Source organism: Eurypyga helias, unplaced genomic scaffold (assembly GCF_000690775.1).
Source record: "Eurypyga helias isolate BGI_N326 unplaced genomic scaffold, ASM69077v1 scaffold21316, whole genome shotgun sequence".
Classification (NCBI taxonomy): domain Eukaryota; kingdom Metazoa; phylum Chordata; class Aves; order Eurypygiformes; family Eurypygidae; genus Eurypyga; species Eurypyga helias.
Window position 1 is genome coordinate 11,198 of NW_010258957.1, and position 13,323 is coordinate 24,520.

Genomic DNA, 13,323 nt, shown 5'->3' on the forward strand with positions numbered 1-13,323 from the left:
CCTCCCTCTTGCTCGCTCCCTCTCTCTCAGAGGATGCAGAGTGCCAGCAAGTCCCTCAATGGTGTCATATCTGTCCTTTTTATTCATTGCAGGGTTTATTTTTAGCTTGAAACAACTGCTTCCTAAAAATGGAGTTCCTAATGACACGGGAGCTGGACACAGCTATGTAAGGTATCCAGGGCTTGGCCTGACAGCTTCTCCTGTCTGTCTCTTTGTTGTGAGCCCAGGACAGCAAAGTTTGCTGCTCCTCACCAACCTTGCGGCGTTTGGGCTGACCAGAAAGAGAAACTCGGTTTGAACTTCACCTGGAGCCTTTGGTCTCCCCCTCTTCCTAAATCAAGAAGGAGGGGGACATTTACCCGCCCTCTGCTGCACCCCAAGGGCTCCCCCATGAAGGCGACTTGCTGGATCCTGGCAGGTTTCTACCTGCTTTTCTTCTGCAAGGCGGAAGAGGGACTGAACTTCCCCACTTACGATGGGAAAGACCGAGTGATCGACCTGAACGAGAAGAACTACAAGCAGGCCCTGAAGAAGTACGACATGCTCTGCCTGCTCTTCCACGAGCCCGTGAGCTCCGACAAGGTCTCCCAGAAGCAGTTCCAGATGACAGAGATGGTCCTGGAGGTAAGCACCGCTGCGTGTCCCAGCTGGGGTCGATACCGCAGCATTGGGAGCCGTGGAGAGGAGCCACTGGACAGCACAATCAAAGGGTCTTGTGCAGGGGTGGGGTTGAGGACCCCAAGTTTTGGTTTGTTTACTTGGATTTGAGTTACCCCCCGAGCTCTGTGAAGCCTGGGAAAAAGCCTCTTTTGTGCTCTTCTGAGTTGTTTGCTGGGAAATAAGCTTTTTGAATTGTGCGTCAGAAACGCAGGCTATAGGGAGTAACCTTGCAAACCTCCCCAACATGAACTCAGCTCAGCTGAGCTTTCACAAATCTCAGCACGGACCCAAGTCCATAGCTTGAAATTTTTAGATCCTTTTGCATTCTGTACAAGCCAGTATCCCCCTTGGATTCTGGATTCAGTCCCATTTTCTATCCCACTAGGAGCAATCAGCCAAGAAGCCTTACCAAACTGTGCTGCAAACAGGCGTCCTAGCTCCCCATCTCAAAAACTCCCCGTTGGTGAATCATTAAATCCCCTTTTGTTTTCCTGACACTTGGTTGCCTGCTTGGAAACAGTCTGTAGCCACTTGTTAATGCAACCATTCACTTCTGTGCTGGAAAAAAAGTGTGTTGTTAATTCTTCAGTGAAAGAATGATTAATTAATGCTCAGTAAAATAAATCATGGTAAAATTACAAAGTAGATTCATAGCATTCTTTTATAGTGTAGCTGTGATCTAGGGAATCATACAGCAGCAAGGCTGGATTGTTAGGTGCTCATTTCCTACCAGGGTCTTACTAAGATTTCCTTAAAGGACACACTTGAAAAGAAAGTGAGAATTGCAAAAGAAAAACATAAACTTGATTTATCAGATCCAGAGAGAAAATGCATTGCACCCCTAGGAGTATAGGGAATGTGAATTAGAAAATATGCTTGCTGAGGGCTAGGACCTGCAAAGGTACAATGTCAAGTTCCAAGTCTGCTGACCTCCTCAGCAAACTTGGCAACAAAAAAGATTCAAAAGCTCACCAGGTTTTACTCACCTGTCAGGAAACAGTTATGTGCTGCAGGTGAGTGATCAAATAACATCTGGCAAAGAAAAACCAGCGCTGGAACTCCAGTTGAAACGTTTATGGGTGGTAGTATAATCGCGTTATTATTTAATGGGATAGCTATTTCGTGCTCGATAGACGGCAAGCGGTTACTTGATACATATTTATAGAAACCTGATAGAAGCAGGTATCTGTTCTGTACTATCAGTTTTAGTCCCCATGACACCTATACCCATGTTAGCAATCAGCCCTATCAAGGGCGCGATGGTTACAATGCAATCTGGCTTAAAGCTTTTGTTTTGCAGGGTTTGATTCAGCAGCGAGTACATTAGCTTAGGGCTCCGGTGATTTGGTTTCAAATTGCCTCTCTGTCATGGAATTCTTATGTGACCTTGGGCAAAAGAGATGGAGGATTAGATCAGCAGCAGCCTACGTAATTGTAGTGCTCCAGTCCACTAATGCTCAGCTACCTGCTAACCGTGCCACACAGCCACTAGCGCTTGTGCCTCTGACCTCAGGATTTCCCAAGCACTTGTGGTGCTGATTCAGTGCACGTCTCTAAGTTTCATAGTCTGTGTATCCCCCACTCCGGGACTGGGAGCCGCAGCAGCAGTGATCTGACAACCCAGGCACAAGAGCGACCTGCACTTTGCCTCTGTCACCCCAGGGAACTCAATGGGGAGAGGGTCTCAGAAGGCAACAGAGAAGACAGGATGTGTCCTATCTAGCACAGGGCACAGCCCAGCCAGGTCCTAATGCTCCCAATTTCTGGACTAAACCAACCATGGGAGCACTCACAAAAGGAGTGGGCAAGACAGGTTGTAATCTGTTCCCTCCTGTGACAGCATTCACCTCCCTCACCTCAAACCATGATGTGCTGCACCATGGGGGTGACTCTCGGTCGTTCCCCTGCCAGAGCTCATCCAGCTGTGAACTTCATCAGGACAAGGAGAGGGGAAAGAAATGGCTGCAGTGGCTCCATGGCTGAGGTGTGGAGCCGTTCACCTGGGAGATGAACTGCCTGGGATGGGCCTCCCTGGAGGCTGTCAGCAGCTGAACCCAGCTCCCTTGTAATTTGGGCAAGTACTCGGAGTAGTAGGCACAGGAGCAATGACAGGGCCTCTCCTTACTGCCAAACCTGGGAAAAGTTCACTCGGGAAGGCTTTACGTATCTAATTTCAGTAGAGGGTTCAGGGCTCTGAGTGCTGAATGTCCTTTACGCCCCTAATGAGGTATCTAGGAGGCAAACACTCCAGCCCTCATTATTCCCTGTCAGACAGCTTGGGAGGTTCCTGGCGTAGGGTGCTGCCTGTGGTAAGGTGCTCCTTTCTGGAACAGCTCACGTTATTCCATCTGACTGCACTGACAATTTGCCTGCTGACCCACACTGAGATGTGCTGCTTCCACAGCCTGGAAAGCATCATGTCTTTAGCCTCACCTCCCATACAATGGGACTGGTCTCCATCATTGGGAAAAATAGGGAGCCTTCATCCAAAACGCAGGCAGGTGTGGAGCTAAGCAGCGATCTGAGCTGGGTGGTTAAGAGTTTTTATGTCCTCTGGCCTGTGCACATGAGAGGGCACAGGCTTAATGGATGATAAGTCCAGAAAACCCTCAAAGAATCCATCCTTTCTGTTTCTCTCACATGCATTTTATAGGAAAAGTATCCAAAAATCAAAGACCTGGAGAAATATCTTAGACACCAAGAACACAGGAGAGATTCAGCATGGTTTCCTTGAAACGTGCAGCTCGTGGTCAGTAACAAGCTCTGATGGTGGCTTCTCCCAAGAGTGAGTGGCATGTGAGGCTCTCTCTTAACTGGGTCCTCTGGGGTCTAATGGGGGCTCAGCTCACGTGGCAACATTTCCTCTTTTCGGGGCACTTCAGTCTCTTCCCTTCCAAGTCCCTGCTCTTCAGGAGATTTGCAATAGCTTTATTATGCTTGAGATCCCTGTCTCCAGAAAATTTGGCTGAAAAGGGCCAACAGCTAGAAAAATTATTAGGGGGGCAGCTGACAGACAGACAGCTGCGGGGAGTGAGAAGAGAATCACGAGTGTCTCACATCCTTAGGAAACTAAGCTGAAAACCTGGCAGCACATGAGTGAAGTTAAGCACGTATTTAGGGACTTTATCAAACCATAACTACGAACAGCAGACTGAGAAGAAAGTGATGTAAGAGGAAAAATTCCCTCCCCAGGACAAAAGCCCGGCATGCAGGACTGCTGACACTGTCACAAGCTCAGGCTGCACACCAGCTACCAGAAGAAAAGGGATGCCATCGTTTAGCTGATATTACATCAGTGGGACAGCACGTAGGGTCTTCTGCTCCCCACACCCAGGCGTACTGGGAACTGTCACCAGATTCCCACACAGCCCAGAGTCTCTTTCCAGTTTAGAAAGAAGGTGAAGGCCATCATGACGCTGTCCTGACAGCTTCTGCCACCTACACTGCTGGGTGCTACCTGGTGAGGACAGGGTCCAGGGGCAACCGAGCCCCTCTGGGAGCAAAAGCAGCTTCTTTGGACCATTGTTCGTACGTGACAGCGGCTCCAAGGACGGCAGTGCCAGCCCCTCAGGTCAGGGTGGGAACGCTGGGGCTGTTGGGTTAGTCTGTCAGGAAAATGGTCAAAGCAATGTTTGGAGATGCAACTTCCTACTGCGTTCTGGCTAGGGGTGGAAAAGGGTAGGGGAAGGAGTGTAATAAGACAACCCAGGGCAGAGACAGCATGAGCACGGGCTGCTTCACAGCTCAGGTTAAAGGGCTCTTCACCCGTGCTTGCCTTTCTCCTACAGCTCCACTCTGCACCACTGACTACTGCAAAGTACCTGCAGCTTGAGTGGGGAAAAGTCTCTGTACAGGGCGATGCCAGAGGCTGAACCAGGCAGTGCTGGAGCTAACAGTAGCTATTCCTAGTGAGGAATACAAGAGCCCTGCACACCCCATGAGGTGAGCACAGTGAAGAAGCAGATGACACAGCCAAACACAAGGCTTCATGATAAGTATTTAATAGACAAGTAAGAAAAAAAGCTACTTGTCCTAAAAGGTCTCAGCTTGAGTGAAGGAGGGGTAAAGGAGGAAAACATTAAAGCTGTGAGGCTGCAAGATACCGGCTCTGCTTTTTGTCTTCTATAGAACTCACTTGCCATAGTTCATCCAGTCTCCTACCACCCTTTCACAAATCTTCTCCCCTCTCCCTCTCATTTCGCAATCTCCTAAATATTGGGATAGTTTCTCCTGCCAGTGGGCCAGCACCCATTCTCTAGGAATCCTGTGGCAAGAGTAATGAGCAGCAGGGTTAGGGGCTTTCCTTTAGCACTGGAGAAGCTCTCTCCAGCTACCGGGTTTGTCTCACTACCACAGCAGGCTGCCTGCTGTGCAGACCATCGGCTCCGGTACCCTCTCCTCTGCTGAAACTCACCCGGTCCTGCCTCCCCTGTCATTCTTCCCTTGTCATCCATGTGCATGTGTAATATCCTTAAAAAAAACCACTCATTGGTCAAGCGCAAGTATTTTAGGCCCTTTAATGCAACAGTGCCCCAGGGATGAAAATTCATGCCCTAGCACAAACCAGTCTGCTTAGAGGAAAGAGAAGAGGGACATGGCGCTCTCTTTTCCATATCAGGTCTAGGATCAGCCTGGCTCCTAGCAATAAGTGGCAGAACAAAGTGAAACTCCTTAACGTATTTGGCTAATCCTGTAACACAAGGGAAAATCTCTACGAACCTGGGGACATGACTCCATGAGATCACATGGCATGAGATCTCCCCTCCAGTGCCCAACCAGTCAGAAGTTACCTGTGTGAGAGGGAAAGACAGATTTTGAACTCAGTAAAAGGCCAGGGTTAAACTGGGTGCAAGGTCTAGCTACTCCCGGTTGACTTGCAAGGGAGGATTTATTTTCAAGTGTTGAAACTACTGCAGTTTCCAGCTCAGGATGGAAAAACTGATGCAAGATCAGGTGGGCTTGGGGTAGTTCCACCCACGTAGTCTTGAAATCTCGAGAGCAGATGGTTCCCACGAGAGTTCAAAGTCATGTAACCTATAGCAAAAAGGCCTTCTCTGCTTCTGCTGCGACACAGAAAAAGGTTTACAAGTTTAGGTCTGTGCAGTTTATCCCAGAAATTCACAGGAATCAGGAGGCGACATTCTAGTTTATCCTCATCTCTAGGTAGAGTATAAATATAAATATAAATATAAACCCAAGCGCTTTCTTTAAGCACCCTTCTCTGTTTCACAGACTCAGATTTCAGCCTTTTTCTTTGAAAATGGGCATGTTCACAAGACAGTGCCTCAACACGATTTCCCAGGCTGGGTAGACAGGTTACACAAGACATGTTCACTAGTGCCACAGAAACTGCCAGGTGCCAGGGTCCCTACAGAGCAAAGCCCCAGGGTGACAGATGAGGCACATCTGGCTGGATGGGTATGTGCAGAAGCCTCCAGTGCAAGTGCCTTGTACATAACTGCAATAAAAGGGGTGTTTTGGTTTTCATGGCTACTAAAGCAGTGCCTTCCACTATGGATAAGTGAATGCAAAAGTAAGGAAGTAAGGGAAAGAAAAGGAAAATGTGTGCACTGATTACTTTGAGACCAGGTATGTAGGTCTCAACTCATCAACAGCCAGCAGAGAAACAGCACTGATTTTTAGCAGTAACACTTAGGAGAATTTCGCTCACTGACATGCCAGTCACAAAATCAAGTTACAGCGAGGTCCCTGTTTCACAGATGGGCACATTGACATCCAGGGACAAGTATGTGATTTGGCCTTTCTGTATAACAGTGGCAGAAACAATTTCCAAGGCTGTTTTACCTGTTATTGCCCAGTTTCTTTCTTTGAAGTCCCACCATCAGGTCCCAGCAGTGAGTTTGGACTAGCTGCATGAGCAGCATCTAGCATAAGATCCCGCTTCCAGTGCCACACTGCTCTATGAGAGGCACCTTTCTCAGCTGCTGAAGTATGATTGAAGAGAGGTGTCCTGACAGCAGTTGTCAGAGCAGAGACCAGGATCTAAAGAAAATCAAGCTGGTTTCATCCAGAGACCCAATCTCTATGCAAACGCCACCTGGAGATGCGGAAGACCGCTGCGAGCTTGGGTTTGCTTACTCACACGGTGCAAGGCCAAGCTTCTTGGGCTTTGCAGGCTTTCTCAGCCCTGGCAAGAGGAGCTCTTCTCACTGCCTGGCTGGAGAGCAGGCAACCTCTGTAGGGGCCATGCAAGACCTTAAGCCACATGGAGACTCCTTCTGTGTTGCCCCTCCCTTCAGCAACGCAGTTGAAGAAAAACACTGGAAAGCCCATCTTCTTAGGTCTCAGCCACCCTCCCACACTAGTCAGCTTCCCAAAAAATGTGTCAGTGAGAGTTTCCCAGGCCTTCCTGCTGGGCTGGCTCCCAGGAGGCTAGGTCTCACTCTTGTAAAACGAGATGCCCTTGCCCCATCCTGAGTGGAGGGCCTCGAAAGGACAAGCTTGGGGTCACACTCGCCTATTTGGTGGAGGTGTGTGGAGTTTATAGTTATCCTTTCACATTCTCCGCCTCAGACCTTGGCATTTCTTAGGAGCCTGCCCACGGGCCGGGGCAGCTGTTGCTCTGCCAGGTGGACCGGGTATGGTGGGCTCGCCCACTGCCACCTTACTCCAGAGCCTGGTCTGCCAGTGCCCTTCATCTAAAACCAAACTAATCAAAGCTTGTGACTGCCCTTCCGTCATGCCTGAGCTTCATCTGCGGGCAGTGGAAAGGGGATACAATAATTCTCTTTAAACACCCAAGAGAGAGGAGAGCTATTTAAGCACAAAGCCTAAGGATAAGTGGGCTATGAATAAACTAAGTATTGAAACTAGGAAGTCCCTAATCACCAGAGGAGGAAGACGTCAAGGGGAGAACAGCCCAGTGAGTTTTAAATGGACATTGACCCGTTTGTGACAGATCGAATAACACGGTCCCAGGTTTGATGACCAAAGATGTCCTATTACAGCCTCTACCCCTAAATAACATGCACCCAGGCAAGGAATCCATGGCCCAGGAAAGATGTGACTTAGCAAGATCCAAATTTTCCTTTTTATTCTTTTTTTGTCCTTTGCACGCTGGGATTTACCTACATACATGAGACAAAAACTTGCCCGAGGAAATAGAACAAGCGGCAACGGCATAGAAATCAATTCCCAGGGGGGCCACAGAGCAGGCATTCACTCCCCCCCTCCCCGGTGCCCTGAGACACCCATCGCTCCCTCCTTAGCAGTGCTGATGGTGCTCATTCCTGTGTGCTTTCTGGCACAGCTTTGGCCAAGGCCAGCTGCAGTACATGATACGTCCTGTTTCTGGGAACCCTGTCCGGCCCTGGCAGGAGATGGACCACTGTCAGCTAGCAGAACTCTGACACCTTGAACCCTGCGCAAAGAGGGCTGCGTGTTTTTTAAAGCTTTCCTCAGTTCTTGCTTCTCACCTCCTTGAGTAAAAGGCCTTTCTTGTCTCAAGGACCCCTCCGTTCCCCTTCACACGTCCTTCCCACGGATGCAGGATGGGAGCTCCCAGCTCCCCCCTGCAGCATCCCGGGCTCTCTGGGGTTTCAGAGGTGCTGGCTTACACTCACTAGATCAGAAACGCGAGAAATCTGGCCTGTTCCTGGGAGCTGCAGGCGTAGGAATGACATGGGAAATGGTCTGTGTAGGGGAATGGGCTTGAGTATCAAGCACGCTTCCCTCCTCCAGCACCTACTGAAAGAAACCAGCTTGCACTGGCTTCACACCAGCATCCAGCCATCAGTTTCAGAGCAGCCCCTCTGCCAAGGGACTTTTCCCAAGGACAGCCCCCACACTGGACCTCCAGTCTCTGTTTTGTCGAAGGGGCGCTTAATGGGGCGGCCCCTGGGCACCATCCCAGGCCCCGCAAGCTGGGTGAACACATGCACGCATGCACACTCGCACGCCCCGTGCCGTCTTGGGCGTGCGAGCCGCCCAGCTGAGTCGGCAAAACATCTGTGATGCAGCGCCAGCAAGGACTGGCCAGGAGCAGTGGCAGGTGGCCCCAGCACCCGTGGGTGCTGGGCAGCATGGGAGGCAGCATGGGCATCAGCCCCAGTTAGCTCACGGCTGGGGAGGCTGCGCCTTGGCTTACAGCTCGCTAAAATTAGGGATGCCCGCTGCAGATAAAAATATAGCCCTAACTATGCGAAACCTTTAGGGAGGCAGCCAAAGAGCACATCGTATGTCTGACTGGGCTGAGCGGCTGCGCGGCAATTAAAGCCACCGGCCGGCGTTCTTGGAGCGTTACCTGTGAAAGCCACCTCCGCGGGAGTGACCTTTGGGTGTTCCATATTTGGGGACTTGCCTTTTAGTCCGAGGAGCAGCCACCCCCTGGGAGGGCAGGTTCAGCAATAAACAGCCTTTCCAGGCAGCTCAGGTGGTGGAAAAGGGCAGGAAGGTGAGACCAGCATTGCTCCCCCCCGGGTCCCACTGCCAGCAGGGGTGGCTCTAGTGGCAGCTGCTCCGCAGGCTTCTGCCCCTTCCCTTTGGCCACCATGACGCTTCAGGACTTGTAGTTCACCGGTCTGAATTATGCAAGAACCCAAAATGCTGCTGGCGGGGTGCGCAAGGGGATGCTAGAGGAGGCCAGACAGCATAAGCAAGGAAAGATATCCCCTTCTGCTCGCCAGAACTGCCCACCAGCTTTGACAACAGAGAAGCCAATCGTAGCGTGAAGGCATGAGGTCTGCAGAAGGATTCAAAGTTTCTGGGGAAATATCCTAGACTATTGCCATCTCCTTCGGCTGTTTCTGAAAAGAAAAACCTAACATTCTGGGATATAAAATCATTATCATCACATCAACCAGGTTCTGACCACCAACACCAACTGCAGCTTTAAAGGAGAGGAACAGTGGAGAAGCGTAGATTGCTTGAGGGACGTTCCCTCATCATCTTTGTATTGCTTGAGTTTTGTTCTTCCACTGCTGCCAGCTAGGGAAACAGAAAGCTCCCCATGCTTCGGAGAAGTTCACTCATGATGGCTCTCCCAGAGACCCAAATGTCCCTAGCGCCCTGCATCCCAACCTGAGTGTCTGGGAAGGATGAACTTTACTGCCTGTGGGAGCACCAGGCAGGTGCTAGAGAAGTGGGAAGAAAATCCAGACCACAAAGATATAATGTCACTCTGCAATGAAAAACTGGCCATGCTGGGACACCCATCCCTCCCACCCCCATTTGTAACCCTCTCTGATGGATTTTGTCTGCCATTTAGCAGCAAAACTGATACCAAATGCAAGTTTTGATATTGTTTTGGCACAATCGGTATCTGCAGCTGGAATAGGAACGCGGTCAGGCAACTGGTGACACTTCTGCTGCTTTATAACCTATAATTCTGTAGGAGTTCAAAATGACCCTGCGGCTCTTTTTAAACCTCCCAGAACTTCCCAGCACCACCTCTACGTTCAGATATCTATCTACTTATCTACGGTAGGGGTGAAGCTGAGATGTTCTGTCAAGGAGTTGTTTCTTTCCATCCCCATTATTCAGGTTGTCTGCGACTGTTGACACCAAGATGAGGTGCTGTTTGCTTCCTTGCTCGGTGATACTCAAGCTCCACTTTGGGCTGGCACCTCTCACACATCCCAGAGGGCCATGCACTCCCTCGTTCTTACCCAAATTCAAGTATGGACATCACCCGAGGGAAGTGGGAGGAAGGAGGGGTGCTCCCAAACTCACACCTCCTTTTCTCAAGGCTCCACAGGACACAGCTGGTGATACTGTGGCTAGAAAGTGTGCATGGCAAAGTCTTCGTGCACACGAGAGGAAGGCTGCAAAACATGCGTGGGGTATAAGCTTGCAAGCTACTGGGATCTTTGCTCATGGTCTCAGCCAGCTCTGCCTGCCCGAAGCTCCTGCTTTACCGCAGGGACTGCATGACCAGTTAGGTCCAGTTCTTCCCGGGCAGTTTCTCCCCTCCATCTCCCCATGCAGCTGTTAAAGCTAAATTACTCGCTACAGAGGCTGACACAAAGGCGAGGGCGAGGGCTGGCCAAGACTTCAAGCAATATGAATTTAAATGGAGGAGGAGGAGGGGGAGGAGGAGGGTCTGTGTTCTTACATTACAGCTGCCTCTGTCCCAAGGTCCTGAGCCAAGAGGATTGTCAGGATTAGAAACATTATCTGCATTCAAATCCCACCAGCATTATGGAATCAGAAAATACTGTAAGGGGATATATAAATGCCTGATACTGTAATGAGCAGGGGGCAATCGGCCAAGCTGCTGTGCCTCTAGCATACTCTTTATTTTGCTGACTTATGGGGTTCCAATATAGGTGTGGGAATACGTCCTCACCTCAGCACTGGTCAGACTCACCTGCTGCAGTGGAAAGCACGGGCAGGAGCGATGTCTAGTCCCTGCGTAGGTGGCACTAAAAAAAGCCACCATAGGTACCGCCACCCCGCAAAGGTCTCCTGCCTCCAGGCGCTGCCACAGTGGGAAGAATCCCTAGAGCCTTGTCTTGCATAAGGACTCTGCTGGTGCAGGACTCCAGTGTGCTGTGGATGGGCGCAGGCCATACTGCTCACCTCATTATCTCGTTAGCAGGGAAGTCACACACTGTGCACCTCTTCTCTTGGGACAGGCCCCTTCAGAGGAACAGCTCCAGACACCCGTACCCAGAGTACATACACCTCACAGAGACAGTCTAACTGGGCACACGAGCCCGGTCACACCAACAGGCACACCTCCAGCATTTCTGGGACCTCGTTTTCCTCCTGAACCTTAACGAAGCGCACACTCCCGCAGCCTCGCACAAAGGGGATTTCATCCCACCACCCACATTTTCTGGACAAGTTTGCTCTTTCCCAGCAAGCTCCCATGCTCACAGCTCCACAGCTGCACCCACAGTCCTCCAGAGAGCTACCCTGTGTATGCCACACGCTGACATGTGTCACTCCTGATTAACACTCCCTCTTTGGCACCCAGCTACTTGTCTGCAGCAGGTATTGCAACCTCACGCAGCAGAGGCGTGTTTCTGAGCTTCTTCAAACACCCCCACAACACCCTAAGCATCTCCTGTGTGCAGGAGTCAAGAACTATTTGGCTTAAACTGCCTTGACTTTGTCTGGCACATGGCTCACATAGCTGTAAATAGCTGGATCAAGTATGGACCGGACTGGACATGACTGGACAGTGTTCTACCCTTGGGCTTTCTCTATTTCACCTCTGGGCACAGTCCAGCCAGAACCTCAAGAGTAGACTCTGAGGAACTTCTTTGCAGCCCTACACAGCTGCCTACAAGGGGTGACTTGCTGATAATGTCCCCTAAAGCTGATGATTCCACAGGCTCCGTCCCTTTGTCCAGTAAAGGCAGATGCCTATACTGGGGAACAGAAAACAGCTTTTCCCACCATCGCCTGCTTGCAGGTGTCCAGGAGGCTGGCAAGAAGTGTCCCTCTCTCCCTGCATTATTGTGTACCAGCTGCCCTCAGGTGCTGTAAGGTGGACAGCTGTGGTCCAAGCCAGGAGATGAGATGCCAGATGAGTCAGAGCAGTGCTCAGATGCTTTATCAATGGATGTGCAAATATGGACCAGTACTCTGCCCCATCCAGGCAGTATCCCCTGGAAGAATGAGCCCTGAACGTGCAGCCTTACCTTCATTTCAAAGCACTGGCAGAGAGCAAGGAAAGAGCGATAATACTGTGTGTTTTCTGCATAAGACAGAACACCCCTTTTGCCTCATTGGTGGGGTTTTCCCCCAAAAGAATTTCTCCCTAAAGCATTTCCCCCAGGATGCTGTGATGGTTAGTGGAGAATACGACCTTCTGGATGGCTTTGGGACAGACCTGGGGACATGGATTAGGTGGAAGGGAGAAGACAACCACATTCCCTGTCACTCCCCTTTGCCCAAGCAAAGTCCCTGAGCCTTGATGCCCACGGTTCCCACCATCTCCCCCCAGGATTTCAGGGAAGGACTGGTCGCTGCCAGCACCAGGAGCTGGCTGGCCTCACGATGCCCCAGGGTGCAGGTGAGGGGGCTGCCCCGTCGCCTTTGCTCGCTGATGCCTTTAATTGCTGCTTGCTCTCACAGCAGCAGGGCACAGGCTATTTATAGCAGGGAGTCAAGGGGCCGTGCGGCCACGGGGGCAGCGCCGCTGGGTGACATTCAAACCAGCTTTGAGGCTAGAGGGGTCGTGCCAAAATGCGTCCTGGGGAATGGTGTTCCTCATAAATCAGCCCACCCTCCCTCTGGCCGTGGCTTTTCTTCTGCCCCCTGCCAGCCTCCCGCCACCAAGCACAGGCAGCTGTGCCCTAATAGGGACATTCCTATCCCATAGGTGCTGACCTCTCATCCCCATCATCCCCCTCCATCTGGGAAGGGGGACAGCAAAAGCCATCAGCATCAGAGGCATTCGTGGAGCAGGGAAGGAGAGGGGGGAGAAGGGGGCTCTTACAGCTGCTTGGTGGTCTCAGAGCCTTATTACCACCTTGTAGGGTCTCTGGCATGTTTGTGGTGGGGCTAAGTCAATCATGTGATGAGTAAAGGGGCTCATTTCCCAGGGTCACTGCATCTCTACGGAGCCCATCTGGAATTCACAGGGTCTCACCCGGGGCTGCTCCCTCCCCGGGGCACTTGCAGAGCGTCTCTCCTTTCCTCACGTATCTATTTTCACAAAACAGGCAGGAACTCAATATCTTCAAGAGGCCC

At 51.0% G+C, this 13,323-nt stretch overlaps 1 protein-coding gene across 1 annotated transcript in view; it reads left to right on the forward strand.

Moving 5' to 3' along the window:
* Positions 1–216: 216 nt before the first annotated feature.
* LOC104511796 (calsequestrin-2) overlaps positions 217–13,323 on the forward strand; it is a 31,842-nt gene continuing 18,735 nt past the window's right edge. Inside the window, exon 1 of the mRNA XM_010154543.1 lies at positions 217–624. Coding sequence (XP_010152845.1) covers positions 391–624 — 234 coding nt within the window. The 5' untranslated portion in view covers positions 217–390. The remainder of the gene's footprint in view (positions 625–13,323) is intronic.